Source organism: Natrix helvetica (assembly GCF_964273705.1).
Source record: "Natrix helvetica genome assembly, chromosome: 6".
NCBI classification, from domain to species: Eukaryota; Metazoa; Chordata; class Lepidosauria; order Squamata; family Natricidae; genus Natrix; species Natrix helvetica.
Genome location: NC_138553.1, coordinates 21281498 through 21307557, shown reverse-complemented (window position 1 = coordinate 21307557; position 26060 = coordinate 21281498). Strand labels below are relative to the sequence as shown.

General features: G+C 39.9%; 1 protein-coding gene across 1 annotated transcript; it reads left to right on the top strand.

Moving 5' to 3' along the window:
• On the top strand, window positions 1-25740 carry LOC309394668 (cystine/glutamate transporter-like). Its single transcript, XM_081958119.1, has 12 exons — window positions 1-358; window positions 3722-3848; window positions 5717-5832; window positions 9782-9907; window positions 12224-12323; window positions 12977-13021; window positions 16329-16452; window positions 19428-19531; window positions 21775-21871; window positions 22258-22407; window positions 23080-23257; window positions 24615-25740. Exons 1-12 carry the CDS (start codon window positions 145-147, stop codon window positions 24677-24679), a joined length of 1446 nt encoding a protein of 481 aa, XP_081814245.1. The 5' UTR covers window positions 1-144; the 3' UTR covers window positions 24680-25740.
• Window positions 25741-26060: the final 320 nt, after the last annotated feature.

Sequence of the window (26060 nt, the reverse complement as noted above, 5' to 3'; positions counted from 1 at the left end):
ATTCCCAGCCAAACTGTGCTCTTAGCTAAGTAAAGAGAAACGAAGAGAAAGAGGAATTGATAGCACAGAGCAGAATTGCCAGACAATCAGTAACTCAAGGGGTGCCTGACATCGAAACTTTGGAGGAAACAGAGAGGTGAAAATATGGGATCCTGCAGGAAGAGAAAAGCTTTCGTGGAGGAGAAGGAAGCTGTTTTTCTGAGGAGAAAGATCACCCTTACTCGGGCCATTGCGTTGGCTGTAGGCAGCATGGTGGGCAGTGGGATCTTCATTTCTCCTAAAGGGGTATTGCAAAACACAGGCAATGTAGGGTTATCGTTACTTGTATGGCTCGCTTGTGGGATTCTGTCTCTGTTTGGTGAGTTGTGTAGCTTTCCTTTTTTTACAAAAAAAATGTTGATTTTTACATCCTGAGAAACTCAAAATATTAAAAGATAGCTAGATGATAGATGATGGAGATAGATAGGTTTGTTTGTGTGTGTTGAGAGAGAGATGAGATGATGATAGATAGATAGATAGATAGATAGATAGATAGATAGATAGATAGATAGATAGATAGATAGATAGATGTAGATAGATGAGAAAGAAATAGAAAAATGAGATAAATGATAGATAGATAATGATAGAGATAGATAATGATAATGATAGGTAGATAGATGATAGATAGATGATGATTTCCTTGAAAAATGAAATGGGAAGAGGGAGACTCTAATATTTGAGCTGATGTGGAATATGTGACTTTTACTGACTCCCAATGATCATGCCAGTGAAACAGCAGGGAGCCATTATGGACCACAGGGCAGTGAGAAACTATTGCTAGTAGAATTTGCTAGTAGAATTTCTGTGGGTTTCTACCACGGAAACATGGGGCTGTTTATGCCTCTTGTGTTATGGCCTGCTGCTCTACAGAATGGCTTCTTTTGTTCTCAATCCATCACTTTCATATTAAAAATGGAGGAAAAATAGGGAAAATGACAGTGTATCTTCTATTCCATGCTAATTCTTCCAAATGAACATCCATGTCCCTCTCCCCTCTCCCTGAGTTTGCCTATCACATGTTGAAGACTGAATGTGTTTTGGATGGCATAGGCCAGGGGTGTCCAAACTTGGGAACTTTAAGACTTGTGGACTTCAACTCCCACAATCCCCCAGCCAGCATGGGGAAATCTGGGAGTTGAAGTCCACAAGTCTTAAAGTTCCCAAGTTTGGACACCCCTGGCATAGACAAGAGGCTCATTCCCTTCAGATGGGCACTGTACGCCTTGTTCGCTGAATTTCCGTTTGCATATGTGGTTTCTCTTTTCTTTGGCTCAAAACAACTCCTCCTTTTTGGCATCTATATGCCTCAGGGGTCTGCACTGCTTCTCATTGCCAAAGAAAGAGGATGAAAGAGGGCAGCAATTTTCTAAATGTTTGCATTTACTGGTTTATATGTTTTGATGTAATTTGAGCGGCCCTTCTCTCTTTAAATAGAGATAAGATGCATTTTGCTGTAGGAAGGAAGAGGCCATTTGTGCTCAGATGCTAATGTTTGATGAAGGAGGCTGCTTATCCCTATTTGTGTGGTTCTTCTTTTTAAAAAATCACACATTGCTAGGTATCCCTTCAAATAAAAGGACATGCTCCAATAGAAGCTTATCCTATGAAAAATAAAGCAGATGGTTAGCCTATACACCTGTTAGTAAATCGGAATGGCAGTTTGGTATAGCCCTCTAAAATTGCATACAGTGCACCTATCGCAGCAATGCTTCACAGTACTGTATAACTTTTTCACAAGTAGCTGAAAGGGATACAGCAGTGGTGGGTTGCAGGCAGTACGCCCCGGTACAGGTGTACCAGTGCCTGCCGGGAGCACCAGATACCGTTCCAGTACGGTGCTCCAGAGGGCTCATCCACCTGCCCGCCCTCCTTACCTGTATTTGAGCTCTTCGGTGCTTCCGCACATGCGCATGGAGCGTAAAGCACCTGCGCGATGCTCCACCAAGCAGCTGGTTGTAACGGGATCCGGAACCCACCACTGGGATACAGGTAGTCCTTGAGCCCAAAATTTCTGTTTCTAAGCAAGACAGTTGTTAAGTGTGTTTCTCCCCCCCCCTCCCATTTTATGACGTTTCTCACCACAGATGTGTTAAGTGAATCACTGCAGTTGTTAGTTAGTGACACCATTGTTAAGTGAATCTGGCTTCCCTATTGACTTTTCTTGTCAAAAGGGCTTAAAAACTGATCACATGACTGTGGGACACTGAAACTGTCATAAATATGAACCAGTTGCCAAGTATTTGAATTTTGATCACATGATCATTCAGATACCACAACAGGCGTAACTGTGAAAAATGGTCACTTTTTTTGGTGCCATTCTAACTTTGAATGGTCACTAAACAAATGGTTGTAAGTCGAGGGGCTATCTGTAAGGCATGTGGACTCTCTAATACAGGTCTCCTTGTGTACCATGCCCTGCCCAAATCTTACCATTCTGGCAGCTACAAAAACATACGTTGGAGTCTACTCACAGCTTTCCAGCAAGGTGTTTCCTGTCTAAATAGGATGCAGAAACATTGATGAGAGAATAGGAGATAGCCTACTGTTCTGACCCCCACCACCCGCTCATGTCTGTGAATAAACCAGAACATAGGCTTAGCTGTTTGCCACTGTTTAATTACTGAGATAGCCAATCCTTTGGCTGAGAACCCAGACAACTCACGTTCAAATGAAGCAACGCAGATAGTCCAAACGAACAGACACGGCTAGAATCACAGATAGATTTTCTTAACTACTAATTCGAACGGTTGTTTCCTGCAAATGTCCTCTCCCAACACCTCACCTATAATCTCTCTTCGGAGGGGCCAATCCACAACCACGTGTGCTTAATCATCTTCTGTGAGTCTGCCTACAGAGTTGCTGCTTCTGTTTCTCAGCCCTTCTCAATCTAGCATCAGGGACAAACTGCCTTTGATCCTCCCCACTGCTCCATGCCTCAGGTGCCATCTGGTGGCCAACCAGGCTTTCTGGTCCCTGCTCTGAGTCTGAACCCTGCACAGGGTCCTTCACATTGTCTAGGGCAGACTCATATAGTTCCTTGATATCTGAGTCCATCAGCAGATCAACCAGATCCTGCTGGGCCACAGCAGCCTTTTATATTAGAACGCATTTTTAATACCTGTTTTGCCATCATGTACCGTATTCTTTTTCTGATGGTTTAAGCTTTGGAGTGGCTAAGGAACAATAGCAAAAGAGATTAGAAAACTATTTTAAATAAAATGACTGAACTGTAGATCTCCAGGTAAAAATCCCCCTCCATCCCAAGCAATCTTGTGTCATTCATTTTGTTTTGTGTCATTCATTTTGTTTTGATTCAAACTAGTTCATAGTTGTTGATGCACAGATAAATGTTTGCACCATTTGACGTGTATTCTAACCACTGCAGTGGCACAGTGGTTAGAGTGCAGTACTGCAGGCTGCTTCTGCTGACTGCCAGCTGCCTCCAATTTGGCAGTTTGAATCTCACCAGGCTCAAGGTTGACTCACCCTTCCATCCTTCGAGGTCGGTAAAATGAGGATTCAGATTGTTGGGGACAATATGCTGATTCTGTAAACTGCTTAGAGAGGGCTGTAAAAGCACTAGGAAGTGGTATATAAGTCTGCTATTGAGTTTAGTGGAGCTTTGTCCCAGGACGATGGATATGACTTACAATTCTTTTTTGTTGTTGTTGTTGAATTTCAGGTGCTCTGTCCTATGCAGATCTCGGAACATGTATTACAAAGTCAGGCGGGCATTATATTTATCTTTTAGAGACTCTAGGACCATTGCCGGCTTTCCTCCGATTGTGGGCTGAATTTATTATGATACGGTAAGGATGGCTTTTCTTTCCCTTCCTTGTCTAAAAAAGGAAGGAATGCCAGATGATGGGAAGATTTATTGGGAGCTTTGTCTCTTTAAATCTCTCAATGGGGCATGTTCCAGCTGTGTTTTTAAAGGCAGACAGCTGGTGAATGGAGCACCACTGAGATCTAACAAATGTTTGGAAGGAGGGAGGGGGGAAAGCATCTGAGATGGCAAGGAACAGTGGGGAAGAACGAAGAATGGAAGCAATAATAGAGAAAGCTCTAGGGAGACTTCAGATGAAAAACAATCACAAACCGAAGACCTCTCCCTTTCAGTCATAAGATGGATGTTTTTTTTTTTTTTCATTTCTTACAGGGCAGATACCACTGCCCTGCTTTCAATAAACTATAGGCCTGCCTCTCTGGCTCTATAAAAAACAATTTGGGATTGACTGAATGACATTGTCCTCCCCCTCTAAGCCAGATCGCTCCTCAATCAACTGAACTGTCTTCCAGGGAACATCTGGGAGCTACAGACTTGAAAGAGATTCCTGTAGCTGGTGGATGACAAGTCTTCCATCTATAGAGTAGATCCACTCCTATTTCAGGCCAAAAAAATGATTCTGTAAGAATCTTACCTCACCATAGTCAGAACAACCAATACAGATTTATTTCCTTTTAGCAGAGTCCACAGACAGTATATGGTGAAAAAAAAAGACTTAAGATGTTGCTTGTGGTGTTGCATCAAAACTTTAGCTTTTTCTATATGTAAGGTATATAAAACTGGGTGGAGCTATAATCCCACAGTCATCTTGACTCTTTTGACCATATACTATGGGCAATCTTGCTCCTTTTCTTTTTGTTATTATATTATCATAAAGATCATAAGCCAGAAGAAGGTGAAGAGGAAAGCACACATTGCAAAAAAAAAAAACCTATTATTAATATGTTAAAATTATTAGTCTCTTATGATTTGTAACATTGTACTGATAATTTAGCACGTTGGTTGAAGCTAATGACTTGGACTTTGCATTTAGTTTTGTGATTTATCTACTGACTGAAACCTGCTAGGCTCTAGCTAGCTTATAGAATTCACAATATAAACTAAAATACAAAAGCAATATTTAAACATTAAATGATGTAGTGTTTTAATTTAAATATTAAAAACAATAAAAATGATTAAAACCAGAAGTGGCTTATTCCACTGTAACTGAACCATCATGCCTTAGACGCAGGGGTGTCCAAACTTGGGAAATTTAAGACTTGTGGACTTCAACTCCCAGAATTCCCCAGCCAGCCAAGTTTGGACACCCCTGGCATAAAACTACCTCTATGAAATGTGTTTTCAATCTACCAGGCTTTTACTAGTGATGTTTCTTACATTCGTGAGCTTTTTTACAGCCCTTTTTCTACTTCTAGGACATTGTTTGTGGCTTTCAGGGAGGGGCAATGGCCCATCCTCTTCTCTATGATCCACATCCAACGTCATACATGCTGGCTGAGGAATTCTGGGAGTTGAAGTCCCCAAGTCTTAAAGTTCCCAAGTTTGGACACCCCTGCCTTAGAGCAAGTTGTGGACCAAGTCCACCATTTTGATTAAATCATAAACTTTGGTCTGCCACACATTAGAAGTAGACATTTCTCATCGCCTCATTCTCCTCATGGAGGAGAAAGGATGAGGAAGACTTGAGTTCTCCTCATCTTTTATCCATTCTTCCAGATAAATATTTCTGAAAGCAGATACTACTTACACTATTTTCAACTTCATTTCACTTGCGGATTTTTCACAAATGAAAATCCATAAGCCCTCAACAGAAACAAAGATGAGAGAAGTCAACAAAAACCCGAAAGATTTGTATCTGATATTCTGTCATTTCTGATTTTTACATTTCAGCCCTGCCAATATAGCTGTGGTGTCTTTGGCATTTGGTCGATACCTCATTGGGCCTTTCTTTGCTTCTTGCCATGTCCCTCCTCTGGCTGTGAAATTGGTCACAATGGCAGGAATTAGTGAGTATCGGTGAATGCAAGATCAAAGTACTTGTAGTTTATTATCAATAAACAGGTATTTACTACCCAGTCTTTAGTATCAATGTTTTTTTTAAAGTGTCTTTACTCTGAAGTAAGATAAACATCTGGAAGATTTAATAGCTATCAACTGCAGAATGATTCTGATCAAATCAATGAAGCTAGATTTTTACAATTGAGGTACAGGAATAGTTTTATTTTATTTATTTATTTATTTGATTTGATTTCTAGACCGCCCCCTCTCCCCGAAGGGACTCGGGGCGGTGATGAACATAGAATCCAAAACTTGTTAAGTTGATGTCCCACTTTCTATTTCTAACATGTAATCAAGGTAGGGCAGAGTAAAAATCCTGTAGCAATTATTAGTACAAATTTAGCTTATTTATTTTGACTATGGGTTAACACACATAATAGACGATGATATGGTTTGTTTGGTTTTGGTGAACACAGGCTTTGTAAACCAGGTTTTCTCTTTCATGTTTTATCTGTAGTCAACCAACAGTGGTTTGTTCAACCAACTATCGTTTAGCCTGATTGTGAACTTGGTAATTTTTCTCAGTCCTCAGGATTTTTCTCAACCCTAGTTGTTGGGGGTGGGTGGTTTGTGGGTTGTCCAGATGATCATATATTTTTTCTTTTATCGTTTTCTTCTCTTTTAAAGTACAAGCTGCCTATTATCATTCTGAAATCAGGCGGCCTCTAAATATAATAAATAAAAAGAAATATAAATCCCTTTGTTAATAGAAATATCCATCATTTCCCCACATAGCAATAAGTTCATGCAGATGCTTCAAAATTTGTATTCTCTCAAATACTCAGAATTGTCATGATTTCCTTACACTTGTTCCATAAACACACATAACTGGGTATATTTAAATCACACATTAGAACCAAATTCACCCTGGTAGTTTATTCAAGGATGCAATTACTTTTTGTTCAGCCCCAATGTTAGAACCCTATTTAACTTATAAGCCACTTTTTTGTGATTATATGAGCTCTGGTGGCACAGTTGTTAGAATGCAGTATTGCAGGCTAACTGTACCCACAGTCTGGAGCTTGATCCTCATGGGGCTCGGCCTTCCATCCTTCCAAGGTAAAATGAGGCCCCAGATTGTTGGGGGTAATATGCTGACTTTGCAAACCTTCCACAGAGTGCTGTGAAGCACTAGGTAAAGGTAAAGGTTTCCCTGCACATGCCTGCTAGTTATTTCCAGCTCTAGAGGTGATGCTCATCTCCGTATCTAAGCCGAAGAGCCAGCGCTGTCCGAAGACTGCTCCGTGGTCAGGTGGCTGGCATGACTAAAGGCCGAAGGTGTACAGAACGCTGTTACCTTCCCACCAAAGGTGGTCCCCATTTTTCTACTTGCATTCTTTACATGCTTTCAAACTGATAGATTGGCAGAAGCTGGGACAAGGAAAGGGAGCTCACTCGGTTATGCGGTACCAGGGATTTGAACCGCTGAACTGCCAACCTTCTGATCAACAAGCTCAGTGTCTTAGCCACTGAGCCACCGCGTCCCTCTATAGTAAAGCACTATGGGGTGGTAAATAAATCTAAGTGCTATTGCTATTTGTGAAATCTTCAACATCATTTAACCATTTTTTCTTGCTTCCCAAATCCCTTTTCAAACTGTCCCTCAGTTCCCTTCTCCATTTATCCCCCACCTCTCAACCTCCCAATCCAACTAGACCCATATAAACAGAGGTTCACCGAGAGTTAATTAAATCCTGTAATAGGAAAGAAGGAAATGAGATAAAATACAAAGAATGGAAAAGAATTATATAGAAGTTAATATCAGATAGGGGAAATTAGAGCTCAGCAGAGCCTCTAATTGTTCTAGGTTAGAGGAGAGCTAAGCTGAGCTCTAATTTCTCCTTCTATATATTAACTTCTATATAATTCTTTTCTATTTTTTGTATTTTATCTTATTTATTTATTTCCTATTTCCAGTCTTATGAAACAACACTGAGCATTTTATAATTACCAGCCATCCTGTAAATCCCTAATGCCAGAAAATCTTTTTTTACCGTATCTTTTTCTTTAAAAGATATATCAGTTCTTTAAGCATCATCTCTGTTAATTCTTGTTAAAATTCTATTCATCTTTAGAAGCATAGAAACAGTCATCCTTTCTTGTGGTTGAAATAAAACTATTTTGAAAGGTCCCTCCAATTTATATCTTATTCCACTTTTTCATAGTTCTATGAAAGATTTGAAAGCTTTTCTTCTTTGTAACATGGTTAGATAATAACGTTTGGAGATAAAATATAGAGTTAATCAGTCTTTTCTACATGTTCTCTAATTCCAAAATCATTCCTTTTATTCTGATCCTGGGTATTGGTTTAATGTCTGTAATATCTTTTTGAACTCTTCCAGTATGAAACATTTTTTTGTAGAGGCAACAGAAGTCTGGACAACTTCTGAAACTTGAGAAGAAAATTATTTTCACTGAATTTATTAGCAACATATTTACCGACATCTGTTGGATCATATTAGCTAGCTTACCACATTCCATCTTAATATCTGTTCAGGTGCTTAATTAGTTTTCCTATCAAATCAGTTTAAAGTTTCATCCTGAACAGTGATTAATTTTTGTGCATGCCATGAAAACATCCTCCCCCATCAAATCTTCATTGCTAGCATGGAGGGCACTTCAGCTACCTTTGAATCATTTGTGTAAGCTTCTGCCTTTTGCGAATTGTCTTTGTAAGTTATCTTTTTTTTACTACGAATATTGCCAATCAGTTGAATACTACGGTAGTAAAATGCAAACTGTGAAAATTATTGGAAATGCTGGATTGGTAATAACAATCAATACACCATCTTCTCTAGCAACTAGCCATCCCTCACCTCCACCACCAAGAGAATCCTAAATTGATATTTCCTCCTCCAAAGGAAAGTTAGACAGAAAATTGCCCAGTAATCCATGATTGAAACAAACCATGGCTTAGTGCAATGTGTGAATAAGAAAATAATTTGAATTCAGCTTCTTCCTGTGCTCAGCTTAAAAGCTACTATTTGACACCATTAAAATCTTAGCATATACTAGATCCCTATTTATTCAGGAATTCTAATAATTGCATTCATGCTGCAAAAACATGTAAAAACTCTTGGGCTATAAATACCCTATATAATGTGATACCTTTGCCCATAAAAAGTTTACTGCATGGATAGTCCCCCCAAATTGGTGTAGAATTTGTGGAACAGACAAAATATATATAAGCACCTTGATGGATCATTCAGTGAGTGGGTGATGGGAAGGAAGGAAAAAAGAAAAAAGAGAAAGAAAGAAAGAAAGAAAGAAAGAAAGAAAGAAAGAAAGAAAGAAAGAAAGAAAGAAAGAAAGATGATAGATAGATGATAGATGATAGATAGATAGATAGATAGATAGATAGATAGATAGATAGATAGATAGATAGATAGATAGATAGATAGATAGATTCTCTGGAATGTAGTTGCTTATTCAAGGCAGATCAAAGTCACCTCTTTGCATAAATCTATTAAACAACATTGGAAAGATCAGTCAACCCATATGCAGCAGCATATTTTTGCTATGTGTAGCTAATATTTTCATTAGTGTTTTTTAACTAAATAAAAAAGAAGAGTTTCAGTTCATGTTTAATTATTTTGTTAATGATTCTAAGCCATTTTCTTTTATTTCATATTTCTTATTCTATCATGTTGTCCGTGCAGTATGCATTCTTTTTTATTACTTAGCTTAATAGAAGAGTTTAAAAGATCTCACCTGCGTAATTTTAAGGTAAATTACTTGCAGCAAGGGAATCTGGCTTGCTTTCAGGTTTATGGGGTGCACTTATCCAAACTGGTTTTTATCACTTTCTTTAGTTTTGCAATTAGGATATAGAAAAGAAGCCCTAACTGAAAGCATGATTCAATTGGCTTGCTCGTTTCTCTCTCTCTGCCAATTTAGCCTTAGCAGTAGCCCTCAACTGTTGGAGTGTGAGTTGGGCTGCCAAAGTACAGACAGGACTCACTGTCCTGAAGATGATCACCGTCGGCCTAATTATTGTTCCTGGATTCTTGGCTCTTGGAAATGGTAAGACTAATCAGAAATCTCATGAGGAATTAGATGAGAGGGAGCATGAGAAGAAATGGAGGTTGCCAAAATTACAAAGAACTAAACAAAACAACACCAAGAGGCTCTTGGAAAGATAAAGGAAAAAGAGATAGAAGACACTTAGGGACTGACCACTCAGAAATACTTCAATGTTTGTTTGTTTTATCCTTTACTTGAAGGGTTATTTTTTCTCCAAGTCAGACTTAATTCGTTAGTCTAAGGCAGGAGTGTCAAACTCAATTTCATTGATGGCTACATCAGGTTTGTGTTTGATGGGGGCGTGGCTAGGGGGGTCATGGCTAGCTTGATGTCATTCATATCGGGGGCGCCTGTGATGGCCCAAGCTCTCAGCCAGTGAAAACAGGCTCCTGAGCTCCATTTTTTGGTGCAATGGCCTCCTGCAATCCTCTACCAGGGAAAATGAAGCTCAGCGTTTTCCCTGACAGAGTCCCCACAGGCTGGGCCTTCGCTGTTTCCAGGCTGGGCCTGAGGGCCAGATCTAAGCACCCTGTGGGAACGGATACGACCCACAGGCCTTGAGTTTGACACCCCTGTTCTAAGATGCCAAGAGCCTTTTTGTTCTTCTTAAAGATTCATACATGCATTGAACTAATGTAATTTCTGCTAGCTCAGCTTTCTCGTTCTTTTCCAGAGATCTACCTCTACAACTCCCAGAATTCCACAAAGTTTTATTATTAGATTCCAGCTTTTAGTCTCTACTAACATGGTCACTGTTAAGGGTTTTTAAGAAAAAACTAGACAGCTACTTATCTGAAACAGTGTAAGTTCTTCTCCTGCTTGAGCAGGGGGCTGGACTAGAAGACCTCCAAGGTTCCTTCCAGCTCTATTCTATTCTAAGGCATGGATGACTGAGTAAGAGAACTGGAATTGTGCAACGTTTAGTCTCAATGAAGTTGTCAAAGAAGGACCCATGGGGCAAGGATCCTTCACACATGCTTCTGAGATTCCACCAGCAATTATTTCTCCCCTTGTTTCCTGTTCTGGGCATTTTCTACTCTGAATCATCTCGAACTGATGGCAAATAAATATGTTAATAAGAATGGAAAGTTCTCCTATTGTTTAATTTCCTTGCCAGACACTGATGTTGAGACACACTCTCTCTCTCTCTCTCTCTCTCTCTCTCTCTCTCTCTCTCTCTCTCTCTCTCTCTCTCTCTCTCTCTCTCTCTCTCTCTCTCTCCATTTACTCTACAAGCAGACTGAAATATTGTCATGCACACAACAACTTCATTTCTTGCAGGGTTGTCCATAGATATGTTTAAAAAAATTGTGATGATGGCTACAATGATGAGACTGAAGCTCAGTCTATTTATGTGCAACACAATAATAAAGAATATGCAGGACTTTGACTGCACCAGCATCAGTTTTTTTTTTAAATCATACCTTGTGAATACCTCGATATCTTCAGAAGTTCTATGGGAGAAGGAGAGGGAAAACACTAGAAGAGAATAAGAATATATATATGGTTTTTTTTAAAGGCTATTGATTTAGGTAGCCTTTAAATTCCAGGAATGTCAGATGTTTACTTGGGTCTCTTGTTCAGATAATACCAAAGCTTACATTAGAAAGATGCCAGTTATAAGGTAGTTGTCGACAGGGGTGGGTTCCGGCAGCCACTACTGTTGGTTTGCTCAGGTGTGCGCTGCTTGCGCATGCGCCCTACAATTAAAATTGTTCTGCATATGCACAGAACCGAAAAACAAGGTGGCGCCAATGGCACTGCCCGGGGAACCAGTTCAGGAGGGTGTCGGGCTTGAGTTGCTGCCAGTTCCAGCGACCCAGGCTGCCAAACCACTACTGGTTCAGCCGAACCAGTAGAAACCCACCACTAGTCCTTGACCTACCTTATAATTTAGTGAGTGTTCGAAGTTACAACAGCAGTGAAAAAGATGATTTATGACCATTTTCCACACTTACAACGGTTGCAGCATCCCTATGATCACGATCGAAATTCAGAGGCTTGGCAACTGACTCACTCATAGTTATGACAGTTGCCATGTCCCAGGGTCATGTGATCCGCATTTGCAACCATCAGACAAGGAAGGTCAATGGGGAAGCCGGATTCACTTAACAATAATGTTACTAATTTAACAACTGCAGCAGTTCACTTAGCAACTGTGGCAAGAAAGGTGGTAAAATAGGACAAAATTCACTTCACAAATGTTTCACTTAGCAACAGAAATGCTGAGCTAAATTGTAGTCACAAGCTGAGGATTATCTGTGTTGCTCGTTACAAGAAAGAGGAAAAATAAGTCCTCCCTTTTTTTTTAACTAGGTCATAATGAAAATTTCCAGGATAGTTTTGACGCAAGTTCCTTAACACTAGAAAAGCTGCCTCTTGCTTTTTATTCTGGGATGTTTGCTTATGGAGGATGGTAAGTTTCTAAATGATGAACTTTTTAACTTTTTCCTTTTGTAAAAGGTAGAAGGGACATTGATGCACCCTCGGAGTTGTTACTCTTTTAAAAAAAAAATCTATTTGGAAATCATCACATGTAATCAACTTTCACAAAATTCATAGCGGGATGCAAATATCATGTTAAGCCATATGATTGGTTTGTTTTTATTTTTAAATTATGCGTGTTGACATTCCAAAGATATTTTTCCTGGGATTTGAGTTTAGCATATTTTATGAGCAAACAGTATTGTTTGTATACTAGGGTTTATGAGTTCATGCAATATATCAGCTGAAGCAGTAGTTGGGCAGTGCATTAATAGCCTTAAATGTTCTCTATTGCAGTGTGTCTGCTATTTTTCCCTAAATGTATCACAAACTTTTTTTTAAGCTATGAGCTGCCTTTTTAAAGTTGACAGAGCCTGTCTGAATGAACTGTGAATTCCATTTCTGAAGACCAAAACTGACTTTAAATTATAAAAGCATTTTTGTAATTGGCTTGATGCTGTTTATGTGATTAGGCATTAGCCAATAATTACTGCTCTCCTTTAAGATAAAATGCAAAGTCTGTACTAGAACAAACTATTTGAAGTGGATCAGAGCATATTTTGACTCATGACTCTTATGTTTCAGGTTCTATATAAACTTTGTAACAGAAGAAATTGTAAATCCTAAAAAGTGAGTGTACAACAATAATCAGCCATTTTGCATTTATTGTTGTTGTCATGTGACGTCTAGACTAGAGGGTGTTCTTGCCAAGGAAATGGATTATACAACAGTCTTAACCCAGCAGAGAACTAAACAAAGACTAGAAGACCCAGAAGTTTTGCAAAAATTTGCTGGACAACTGAGAAATCAGGGGATGTAGTTGAAATGTTGTAGATGAGTAAAACTGAGAACTTAGCAGTTGATCGAGTCCAAGAATATGCTATATATTTCTATAATATATTGGATTTAAAAAATATACAATATGTAGTGGATTCAGGGGTGGGCTTCAAAAATTTCAGCAACAGGTTCTCTGTCCGGTTGCTGGGTGGGCATGGCCACAGTGGGCATGGCCTAGCCTGACTTCTGCACCACGGTGGGGGGGGGCATTTTCGCCTTCCCTGGACTCCAGAGGCTTTCCTTGAGCCTCTGGGAGTGCAAAATGTTCCTCCCCCACACACCAGAGGCCTTCCAGGAAGCCCATTTCCCCCCCTCCCCAAGCCCGTGTGTGGTCCCTGCACTTACCTTGCATCCAAAATGGGTCACGTGTAGACTCCTGGGAGGGGTGGAGTGGGGTTGGCAGGGCCAGCCAGGAATGGGATTTGGAGGTTCTCCGAACCAGCCATAATATTAGCTACAGGTTCTCCCGGACCCCGACAAACCCATAGCAGCCCACCCGAGTGGATTTATATATCATGCCAATCCAAAATTGCTTGTCATGTACATTCATGACCAGGGAACACCTCTGGCACGTCCATCTGGTTTTCTTGTCTTTTTATCAAAGGTCTAGGACAGCGATGGCGAACCTTTTTTGGGGGGGAGCACAGGACCTTTGGGGGGGGTGCAGGAGGGTCGTGCGCGGATGTGCAACACCCATAATGCAACGCATGAAACCCCTCTAGTGTGCATGCACACATGAGGCCCTCCCCCCACTTTTTGCATGCTTTTTTCGCCCTCCCCAGGCTCCAGAGGCTTTATAGGAGCCTGGGGAGGGCGAAAACAGCCCCCCCCCGGAGGCTTCAGGGACCTTCAGGCTTCGCTGAAGCCTCTGTAGGGCTTAAACCGACCATACGAGCAAACCGGAAGTGACTTCCAGTTTGCTCGTAGGGTTGTTTTTAGTCCTCTGGAGGCTTCTGAGAAGCCTCCTGAAGGTCCCTGAAGCCTCCAGAGGGCTTAAACCGACCCTATGAGCAAACAGGAAGTCTGTTCCTGAACTTCTGGTTTGCCCATAGGGCCGGTTTTTTGCTCTCCAGAGGCTTCCGGGAACCTCCTAAAGCCTTCAGAGGGCCTCCAGGGGGGCGGGGGAGGCTCCTTTTGTCCTCCCCAGGCTCCTATAAAGCCTCTGGAACCTGGGGAGGGCGAAAAATGGCTTTAAAAAAGGCTGAACTCAGTTGGCCAGCACGCACATGCATGCTGCCCAGCTGACAGGGCAACGCCTCGCATGCACTGACAAATGCATGCCATAGGTTCGCAATCCCAGGCCTAGGATGAACCAAAATGAGTTATTAGGACTTAATTGAAGAAAGCCCATGCCTAACAACTCCTATGTCTTGCTTGTCTGTTCAAATCTGCAATCAGTCTATCAAGTTTACCTGCTAACTTTGTTCAGTACTACAACCAAGAGTTAGTGCTATCTGCAGCTATCTTAAGAGTGCCATCTATTAACTTTTTCCAGCAAAGATCTCCTTTTTCTTCCCAGCGTTCTGATTTTGAAGACTCTGTTATTCTTGGTCACTTCAGCAGTTCCTCTGAATAAACTCCTATTCTCAGGTTTTATTTATAACTTCACTATGACAGAGTGAATATTTGGGATCCTGGACTGTACCTTTATGTCAGATTCACAGAAAGGTGTGGCCTCCCGTAGCTGAACTTGGCCAGTGTTTAATTTGATGCCATTTTTCTTCTTGTACTTGACAGCCTTTCCGGATTAGTACGGAAATCTGTTGGCATCACCAAAATTGCCATAATTAAAGAGCTGTTTCAATGGAGGCAGCCAGGAAAATAACAGAACTTATCAGTTCTGCATCAGAAAAAAAGGGGGAAATAACAGGTTATGTTAACTGGTTTAATTGCCTTCTACTTCTGTACAGCTAAGGCTAATAGTTTAATGTAGCCTAGAGTTTACGCTGTTACACAGTATGCATGAAATTATGCTGGCAAAAGGGTTGAACATTTTTGTTGATTCCAAATCTCCTGTTTATGTAACAGGCCTCACAGTTCAGTGCTCTCACCCTTCCTATTTACCATCTACATGAGGCCACTAGGTAAGGTCATTTGTTGGAATCCAGAATAACAGAGTTGGAAGGGACCTTGGAGGTTTTCTAGTCCAATCCCCTGCTGAAGCAGTCAGGAAATTATATCAAGGTTTTACCCCAATGCATGGAAGCTTTGTGGGTTTGGAATGGGAGGAACACTTAAGCTCAAGTCTGAGTGGCTGTGGATGTTTGGACTTCCTGTATCTGGAGTGGTTCCATTTTTAGTATTAAACAGGATTGCACTTCCCTTTTCTGGACTAATGTGCAATTTTTTTGGGGGGGGGGTGTCTCTTATTCACAGATCTTGCTCAAGCATTAAATAGGAACTATAGCTTTGAATGCTTTTACACATAGTGCACCAATTATTCCCATACCAAAATTGTCACAACTCATAAGTCGGTTATCTTATAGTTGGACGGTTGCAACCAGAGGTGGTATGCAGCAGGTTCTGACCAGTTCTGGAGAACCAGTAGCGGAAAGTTTGAGTAGTTCGGAGAACTGGTAAATACCGCCTCTGACTGTCTCCACCCCCCATTTATTCTCTGCCTCCCGAGTGCCAGCTGATTGGGAGGAAATGGGGATTTTGCAGTAATCTTCCCCTGGAGCAGGGAGGGAGTGGGGATTTTGTAGTATCCTTCCCCTGCCACACCCACCAAGCCACACCACATCCATCAAGCCACACCCACATAGCTAGCAGTAAAAAAAAAATTGAATCCCACCACTGGTTGCAACATACTTTATATGAGATACCATTGAAGACTACTAGGAAGCTGTAGCAAGTCCAGATTTCAGGGGCACAATTGCAAGCAGGCATCAACCTGCCTATGTAACACCTCTGCTCTGTACTTTGCACCAGTTAGCAGTAGGCTTGTAGGAGCAATTCTGGTTATATACTGCTTAAATAATGGTTACCATGTATAAAGCCCATCATGGCATAAGGGCTGGTTAATCTAATATTAGAAATAGCCAAAAGATAATGTACAATTATTGCTGGACTACATTAAAATTAAGCTTTTGTTTTTCAGGAACATTCCTCTGGCAGCAATCGTTTCCTTAATTGTTGTTACAATCTGTTACGTACTTACTAATGTATCTTACTATGCTGTCTTGACACCGCAAGAAATTCTCAGTTCAGATGCAGTAGCTGTGGTGAGTGTCCTTTGCTCATTATTTGCAATTCTTTAAGTGCTGTTAGTAAAATCAGGAGCAAGAAGACATACTGGGGGGGGGGGGGATCAGGTTTCATTAAAAAAATAACAAATTGAATGCCTAAACACTGGTTTCATGAACCGTGAAACAAGCACACAAAGCATTCAGTAAAAAAAATGCTTTGTGCACCTAAAAATAATCCAAATTAAATGGTTGCCATAATATTAATGAATACATTGCTTCATGTGGAATCAAAACTCAAGATCCAAAACAAAACAAAAAAAATCAAAGTTCACTGCTGTGTTTATTAGATGGTTCATCCTGGAGAGCTGACCTCCAAATCGTGGAAGATACATTCTGCAGACAAAGAAATGCAGTCATATTTATCCATTTCAGAAAGGTGGGGGAAATGATACAAGCACATGTATGCATAAGTAATACATATTCATAAGGAATAATGAATAGATTTCAGGCTACTTTTTGAGTGAAAAAAAATTGCATTCTGCATTATAATGTTCTTATAAAACTTATAATAGACTGTTGTGAGTAGAAGTTGCAAGATCACATTTTTATGTCTCAGTTTGTCTACTAAATAGTCCATTCATCTGAAAATTGATTTCCCCCCATACTCTTCAAAGTAAAGTAATAATACATCTGTCTCTTTAGTTGTCAAAATGATGGACATGTATATCTTTGATATTTTAACTGTAAGCCTTTGAAATCTCTACCATTTTATTACTCTGGAAAACATCTAGAAATTAATTGCTCCAAAACTAAAGTACAGGTATTCTCTAAGAAACACTTTAAGGCTTCATTAAATGAACAATTAACAACAAAGTCAAGCAGGTAAAATCCTTTAAACATCTATGCATCTATATTCAATGTTCTCCTACTGATCTATTCAACAAGAGAGTTTCTTGTAAAAGTCTCCAAAGTGCCTCTGGCAATTAAATTATGCAGGTCAATTTGGTAACCATTATGTCCCAACAGCTATTAAACTATTTAAAGCTAAAGCTCTGGGTTTGATGCTATATGGAGGTGATGGCGAACTTTTTCGGCACCAAATGCCAAAAAGGTCACGCAAAAACGGTGCACACGCTCGTCAGGGCTGCACTCCAGAAAAGTCAAGTCTCCGGGTTCTAGCACACATGCACACCCAAAAATCAGCTGGCCGGCAGCTGTGCAGGCTGGTTTTCCGCAGTGCTATGCACGCGAAGGGATTGCTCTCCGGAAAAGCGGAACTTCCAGGTTCCGGCACACATGCACATCCAACAATCAGTGGCCAGTGCACATGTGCACACTGGTTTTGGCAGTGCCATGCACAGCTGATCAACTCGCATGCATGTGTGCCAGAAACCCGGAAAAGAAACAGGCAAGGCTGTGTGTGCCAGGCAACATGGCTTCATGTGCCACTTTGGGTTTTCCTAAATTTTGATTGAAGCAAAATTTCAACCAAAGAAGTTTGGGGGAACTTCCTTAGTTTATTCATCTTGCTTGATAAGTCCCAATATAAGAAGCCAAATTAATCACAATGTGGCATCTTGTGTGGTCTTGTCAACACTACCTGCTTTGGGACTTGATAAAAGCAGAGGATTTGGGATCTGGACATCCAAAATGCCAGAGCCAAACTCTCCCATCCCTTTCATAGCACAAAAATTCCTCCTCCCCACTCTATCTTGACATATTTCTATCACATCTTATGTAATATCAAGATAGTTCCTTTTAGGGTAACAACTGGTAGATCAGGGGTGAAATGCTAATGGTTCGGGCTGGTTCGGCCGAACTGGTAGTAAAAAAATGCTACCAGTTCAAGCAAACCAATAGTCAGCTGTGCAACAATCAGCTGTGCTGCACAATTTATATTCATTAGAAATCACACGGCACAGCTGATTGTTACACAGCTGAATGCCGGAATTTTTCTAAACTTTTTAAAGCATATTTTTAATACCGGTTCGCTAAAAATGCTAAAAAGAAATCCTGCTTTCTATCGAATCTAAATCTATCGAATCTAAATTCGCTAAAAATGCTAAAATAGAAATCCTGCTTTCTATCGAATCTAAATCGCGTGGCATAGCTGTTACCTCCCCTTCGCAGTTCTATTTACCATGGCAGACTCAGAAAAGGCTTCCGAGCATTTACGATGTGCATGCATGTGAAACGCACATTTGTGAACTGGTAGCAGACTTCAGAGCATTTCACCTCTGTGGTAGATGTATAAATATCCCATATGAAAATTGAACTTGTTTCTGTTCAGATTCAGACATAAGAAATTGTCTCTCATATACATGAAAATATCCTTTGTACACCAAAGGTGATCAAATTAATACTTCCAATTGTTAATAAGTCTTAAATTGCCTATTGTAACCAGGAGGCGCTTATCCTTCCCCTGAGATCTTCAGAAATCTCAAAGGCCTTGCCAAATTCTTGTCAATATCTGTAGCTATTTAAAAATGTCTGGTTCTTCCCTCATGCTATCAAATGTTAGCTGCTAACTGCTTTAGGATTTTCTTGTCATTTTCTTGACATTTTCCTTTTATAGATATTGCTTTGTGTTCTGGTCTTTTGATTGTATTTGACTTGGATCATAAATAATTTTGAATGGATACTTGATTTATGATTTGCTATTGTTTTCCATTATACTGAATTAATTTCATGATTATTATGTGCATAATTGTAAACTGGGCCTTACAGTTACTAGAATTGAAGCAATGGATAAGTGATACCATTTTTTAAAAAAATCAATAAAATAAATTAAAGAATATATTTGGAGATGTCCACTAACAAAAAAAATTTAAAGTTAATAAAATGAGCACTAGATCTGTCTTGCCTTTTATTACTGTGCTAGTTCTCTTGAAAGATACCTAAAGAAAGAAAGAAAATTATGTAAAATAAAAGAGTAATAATTTCTCCTTCTAAATGTTATACAAATATATAAAGGGAAGGGAAAAATAAAGATTCCTCATTTTTTCCCCTAGAGTTTCACTGATAAAGTTTTCAAGAACATTTCTTCTGCAATTCTGATCCTTGTCGCTCTCTCATGTTTTGGTGCTTTGAATGGAGGAATATTTGCTGCATCCAGGTAAAATCTTGAAAAGTATTTTGAATACCATAAATTGGATTCTGACTCTGGTTACTGATCTATCAAAATAATATAAAGGTATAAAAATAAATTTAAAAAGAAGAAGGGAAAGAGTCATGTATAAATTCATAGCAGGAGTGTCAAACTCAAGGCCTGGGGGCCGGATCCCTCCCGCAGGGTGCTTAGATCTGGCCCACGAGCCTGCCCTGGAAACAGCGAAGGACCGGCCCATGGGGCCACTGCCAGTAACAATGGAGCTCAGGGAGGCCACACACAGCCCTCCTGAGCTCCGTTTTCACTGGCAGAGGGCTGCAGGAGATTGTTGCGGCCAAAAATAGAGCCTGGGAGGACAGTTGTGGCCGAAAATGGAGCCTCGATCAATGAAATGGAGCTTCAATGAGGGGCCATACACCCCTGGCCACACCCGCTGCCTCTGAGGTCAATCACAACCCTGATGTGCTCCCCAATGAAATTGAATTTGACACCACCAATACTTTACATATATATATTTGCTAAAAATGCTAAAAAAGCAGGAAATCTTGCTTTCTAGGGAATCTAAATCGCGTGGCATAGCTGTTACCTCCCCTTCGCAGTTCTATTTACGATGGCAGACTCAGAAAAGGCTTCTGAGCATTTACGATGTGCATGTGTGTGAAGCGCACATTTGTGAACTGGTAGCAGACCTCAGAGCATTTCACCTCTGTGGTAGATGCATAAATATCCCATATGAAAATTGAACTTGTTTCTGTTCAGATTCAGACATAAGAAATTGTCTCTCATATACATGAAAATATCCTTTGTACACCAAAGGTGATCAAATTAATACTTCCAATTGTTAATAACTCTTAAATTGCCTATTGTAACCAGGAGGCGCTTATCCTTCCCCTGAGATCTTCAGCAATCTCAAAGGCCTTGCCAAATTCTTGTCAATATCTGTAGCTATTTTAAAATGTCTGGTTCTTCCATCATGCTATCAAATGTTAGCTGCTAACTGCTTTAGGATTTTCTTGTCATTTTCTTGTCATTTTCCTTTTATAGATATTGCTTTGTGTTCTGGTCTTTTGTGTTCTGATGAATTGAATTTGACACCACCAATACTATACCACAGTATACAATACTATACTGAGGTATAGTATTAGAAATATATGTTTTGGTTCCTTTTTTTCAAATAGCAATTTTATAGGAAAACTTCTACTCTAATGAATTATGGGAAAAACAAGCCATCACAATAAAACCTTAATATATATAAAACACATATGTGTGTATCCACATTCTTTAAAGAGAAGAGATGGCTATAAAAAAGAAAGATATGAATTTATGTACTGTTCTGATACAGTTTAAAGAAAAACTTAATATAGCATTGAACATACTATAGTTCTTATTCTGCAAGATTTTTAAAATCCAGCAAAGATACATATCATAAGTTTACATGTGCCACAAACCAGAGATGATTGAATTCCAACAATTTTTTTTAAAAAAACACTTTTTAAAAATATCACTAGCATTGCAATGATGCACTTTAACAATCTTGCATTGTTCCAACTTTCAAGAAGCAAAATATAATTCTATCACTGGACTTATTTATTTATTTATTTATTACTTGAACTTATTAGTCGCCCCCTCTCCCCACAGGGACTCGGGGCGACGTACAAAAGTATTATATAGCGTACAGAGGAGGTAAAAATAAATAAATAAGTTACAATACCTAAAAAAGTTAAAACCCCAGTGAAATTAACCCTTAAAACTAAAATTACCAATTAAAAATGCCCTGGGCTGGAGAGGTTGTAGTATTATGCCAGGTCAGCTAGTCGAAACAGGTAGGTTTTCAGCTTCATACGGAAGGAGCGAAGGTCGGTTGTTGCCCTGATGTCTGGGGGGAGGTCATTCCAAAGGGTGGGGCCCACTACAGAGAAGGCCCTACTCCTGGGCGCCGCCCTCTGGCACTCTCTGGAGGACGGCACCCGGAGTAGTCCCTCTCTGTGTGAGTGGACGGGTCGCAGGGATGTATGGGGCAGGACGCGATCCCGCAGGTAACTAGGCCCTGTGCCATGGAGCGCTTTGAAGGTGGTAACCAAGATATGCAAGATACTATTGGGTTTTTTAAACCATAGTCTGATGAACAAGTAATAGTTAGCGCATAACCAAGGCAATAAGCTGTAGTTTACAAAGAATGATGAAATTAATTTTTGTGACTTCACTGTAAGCAATACTTGGCTTTACTTAAAGCTATCTTTATTACGTAGGATGCTGTTTGCAGCTGCGCGAGAAGGACAGTGGCCAGCTCTCTTTTCAATGATACACCTGGAAAGACACACTCCTGTCCCAGCTTTGATATTAATGGTATGAGCTTAAATTTCAGGATTCTACTTCCCTGTTCTTAAATGAAGGAACTAAGAATTTGAGAATGAAGTCTACACATGTCCTTTATTTAGCAGAATCCTATGTTATGATCATAAGATGTTTCGTTTTTCTAAATGATTCCCCCCAAAAGCCCTTCAGCTTCCAACATTTGGTACAGGTTCTCATAATTAACATTCCCATCACTTTGATCGCTTTTGAATTTGTGCTTACCAAGTAATCCAAACTAAATTGGTTTCTCTGACCTGACTATAATCAGGTCTAAATATCTGTTTTGAAAGAAAATTGTTGCTACTGTTCAATTTCGTTGGGTAAAGGGACCCAAAATAAATGTTTATATGTCCTGTTGGTTTTCTTTCTTGATCCAGTTACCTTTGGTCTACTTGATGGTGTCCATTGGTGACCTTTATGGACTTTTGAACTTCTATAGCTTCTCCCGCTGGTTCTTCATAGGACTTACCACATTGGGGTTCATGATACATTGCTATCGGCATCCAACAATACTAAGACCTTTTAAGGTAGGGTCAATATTGAATTAGAAATCAGAGTTGTGCTTCTACCTTTCTGGAAGAAAGACATTAACATAGGAACATAGGAAGACATAAGTAGAGAAATAAAACACTGATTCGGTTAAGACATAATGCAAACAAATGGTTTCTTGTCCAAGAAATTATTATTTCTTCTAATTTAGTGTTGTATCTTTATCTATATTCATGATCATCCTCATTCATTCATAATTATTTATCCTTTCCTCTCTTTCTGGATTGAAGCAAAGAAGTAAAGATCCCTAAATCTTGACTGTAGTTTGCTAATGAAATATTTAAAACATAAAATTCCATCATTCTAGTTTACAATTGATTTTTAACTGTGGAATATACATTCGTGTTTAATATTTAATCAGGATTAAATGTAACAATCGTAATTACATATTGTGCATTGTCAACAGAAACATCAATTTATGTTCTCATTTGAATTCCCATGTTCTCTGGAAATCAAACCAACAGTAAACCAAGGATTCATAAAGCCACACAAAAAAGAAAATCCTGCATAGCACATGAATAATTTATTGGCCGTTTGATTGGCAGGATTATATAAATATATTTTGATTGTTCTTCCTCATGTTGTAAACTTTATAGTTGCTTGCATGTTCAAAGATGGCCTGTTGATTACCTTCTGACTCATTCTTTTAGGTGCCTCTCTTCTTCCCACTGGTATTCACAGTAGCCTGTTTCTTCATTGTGGGGACATCACTATATTCAGATCCTGTGAACACCAGTATTGGATGTGCTTTAACTTTATCTGGCTTACCTGTCTACTATCTGGTGGTTCAGAAAACTAGAATACCAGGCTGTTGTACATCAAAGTTCAGTAAGTATAGCCAGGAATACTACTATATTGGGGAGGTACCAGGTCATACGCTCACTAACTTACTTACTTACTTTGTTTGTCAAACATGTACAAGATAGCAGGTATAAGTATGAACATGGACATGAACAAAGGAAATGAATACAAATGAATGGGGACAGTAGGACAGGGATGGTAGGCATGCTGGTGCATTTATGCACGCCCTCTTTAAAGGACCTCTTAGGAATGGGGTGGTGTCCACGGTAAACAGTTTAATGTTGAAGCTGTGAGGTTTTGAGGATGTAAAAATGGAGTCAGGTAGAGCATTCCAGGCGTTGACCACTCTGTTGCTGAAGTCGTATTTTCTGCAATCGTGTTTGGAGTGGTTTACCTTGATTACTTCATTGCGCCGCTTTTACCGCCCTGCTCCACACCATTCTGTCCATGTGCTTCTTTGCACTCTATTTTGCCACTACTTGGGCAGTATAAGGAAAAGGGCATAGGGTCAAGTTACCTACACAACAGGCTTCGTCCTATCTCATCAGCCAGTCTCAATTCATCAGGAAGGGAAAGTATGCTACAGTCCCAAGAGCCAAATAGTTTTGACTGGTGGGATCTAGGAAGAGAGCAGGGTACTGCAGGAGCCATTCAGGTAAAAAATGGGCTGTGTGGGGGCTGCCTGCAGGCGCCCCCGCGGTCCATTTTCGCTAGCAGAGCCACCGCAGGCCAGTCCTTTGCTATTTCTAGGCCAGCCCCACGGCCCGGATCTAAGCTCCTCACAGGCAGATCTAGTCCACAGGCACTGAGATGGACACCCTGGGTCTAGAACTACTGAATATATATATATATATATATTCAGTAGTTCTAGACCCAGGGTGTCCATCTCAGTGCCTGTGGACTAGATCTGCCTGTGAGGAGCTTAGATCCGGCCCATGGGGCTGGCCTAGAAATAGCAAAGGACTGGCCTGCCTGTTATTAATATTCCGTCTATATAGTTCTAGGGAAAACAAAGAATATCTTCAGCCAAAAAAATTCAAGAAATTCTTAGGTGAATATTTTTCAGAACCTCTTCACCAACATGCCTATAACATGAATATTGTGTTGCTGAAATTCAAATAAGCCATACGCAGCTAATGGCATTAAAATTTAATTGCAAAAAGATAATACCAAACAAAATAGGAATATATTCACAAGGAAATATATGGTTCAAGAGAGCTGTAGCTCATAAAAACATATGTCTTTTAATAAAACGTGCTAGCGTGAGAAGATGCTACTAAGCCAGTATTTGAAGCAATGTAATTATTCTTTTTTAACTGAAGGACATCAAACGATAGCACTCTCAAAGGAAATATTCTATTGTTTCCTCTTTGGAACTATTTAGACTCTATGACAGTGAAGCTACAGATCCTGATGAAGGTGACTCTTCAGGAAGTCCAGATGCATTGAAGGAGTTGTGTATTGGAGTAAGGAAAGCAGTAGACTGCAAGGAGCCCGCAAACTCCTCACACTACTACTGTAAGGAACGTGCCTCCAAGCCATTTTAAAGCAAGCAACAAGAGATAAAATATGTGAGAATCCCTTTCCATGAATTACCCCCTTGTTTCATTTTGTCTTTTAGAGGTATAAGACTGATCTTCTGCCCAGAAGCTTGAACAAGCAGTTTATAAGGAATAAAAATAAATCAAAACCCAACAGCAATATCTGCAGAACCTTAAGCAAGTCTTAGTTCAGTATATACAGTAACCATAATATTCTTGTCCAATACATCACTTCCTTCTTATGAAATAAATAAGGAATCTATTGTCGTAGGAAATGTGGGATTGCAGCTCTAAAAATGTTCAACCTTGCACAAAAGTATAGCAAGAATTAAACAACGAAAATTCAGTTCAAAAATGTATAAAATAGAGATTGAAAATATTTCAAGGTTTAAATTTCCACATCCAAAATGTTCCAGCCTCAAAACCATTGCCAATCTTATCAGAAATGGTCTGCCATTGGAATAGCCTGCTCTGACTCTACCAAAAGGAAAAAGAAAACTGATTTCAGTATAAGTGTTTTCTGCTTACCATTTTCAGAGCCAGGACATTTTGCTAAGATTGGAATACTTCTGATGAGACTGATGTTTCTGAAATCTGGCAATTTAAATCCTGAAATGATCTGCACACTGCTGCTACAGAGACATATCCCAAGTAAATATTCTACACATATGACCCTAAAAATTTATGGCAAGTGTTGCAATGATTTGTTTTAATGTTTGTTCCATTTGTTTCTTTAAAAATATACTTGTAATTTTTGTAATCGAGGTAATCAGATTTTTTTAATTCCTTGAAAATAATAAATTATAACTGCATTCTGTATTTACTGTATTGCTTCTAAGCCTTAAAGAATGCTGAAGCACTAGCCAGAGTCATGTTTAAAAACAACAACAAAGCGAACAAGGTGCTTCAGTGGTGGGTTGCAGGCGGCATGCCCCCAGTACAGGTGTACCGGAGCCTGTCCCGAGCCCGGATACCTGTGCTTTAAGCCTTTGGCGCTTCTGTGCACATGCATGGTGCGTACAGCGACTGCACGACACTCCGCTGAACAGCTGGAGCGTTGCGGAAGCTTGCGGAAGCATCGCAGGCAAGTACGACGCATGTGCATGCTGTGCACATCTATGTGGGTGACGCCAGGGTTGTTCCAACCATACAGATTGGAACGGAATCCGGAACCACCACTGAGGTGATTGTATGTAAAATCTGTATCTTAAGAAATATAGTTGGGTGTATGCTATCATGGCCAAACAGAAAGACAAACTGCACAACTTTTGAACACCAGAGCAATGGCC

Coding starts and splice junctions, on each gene's coding strand:
- LOC309394668 (XM_081958119.1), top strand. CDS start 145: ATGGGATCCTGCAGGAAGAGAAAAGCTTTCGTGGAGGAGAAGGAAGCT. Junction 12,324..12,976: donor ATGTTTGCTTATGGAGGATG/GTAAGTTTCTAA, acceptor CTTATGTTTCAG/GTTCTATATAAACTTTGTAA. Junction 21,872..22,257: donor TCCCAGCTTTGATATTAATG/GTATGAGCTTAA, acceptor TTCTTGATCCAG/TTACCTTTGGTCTACTTGAT.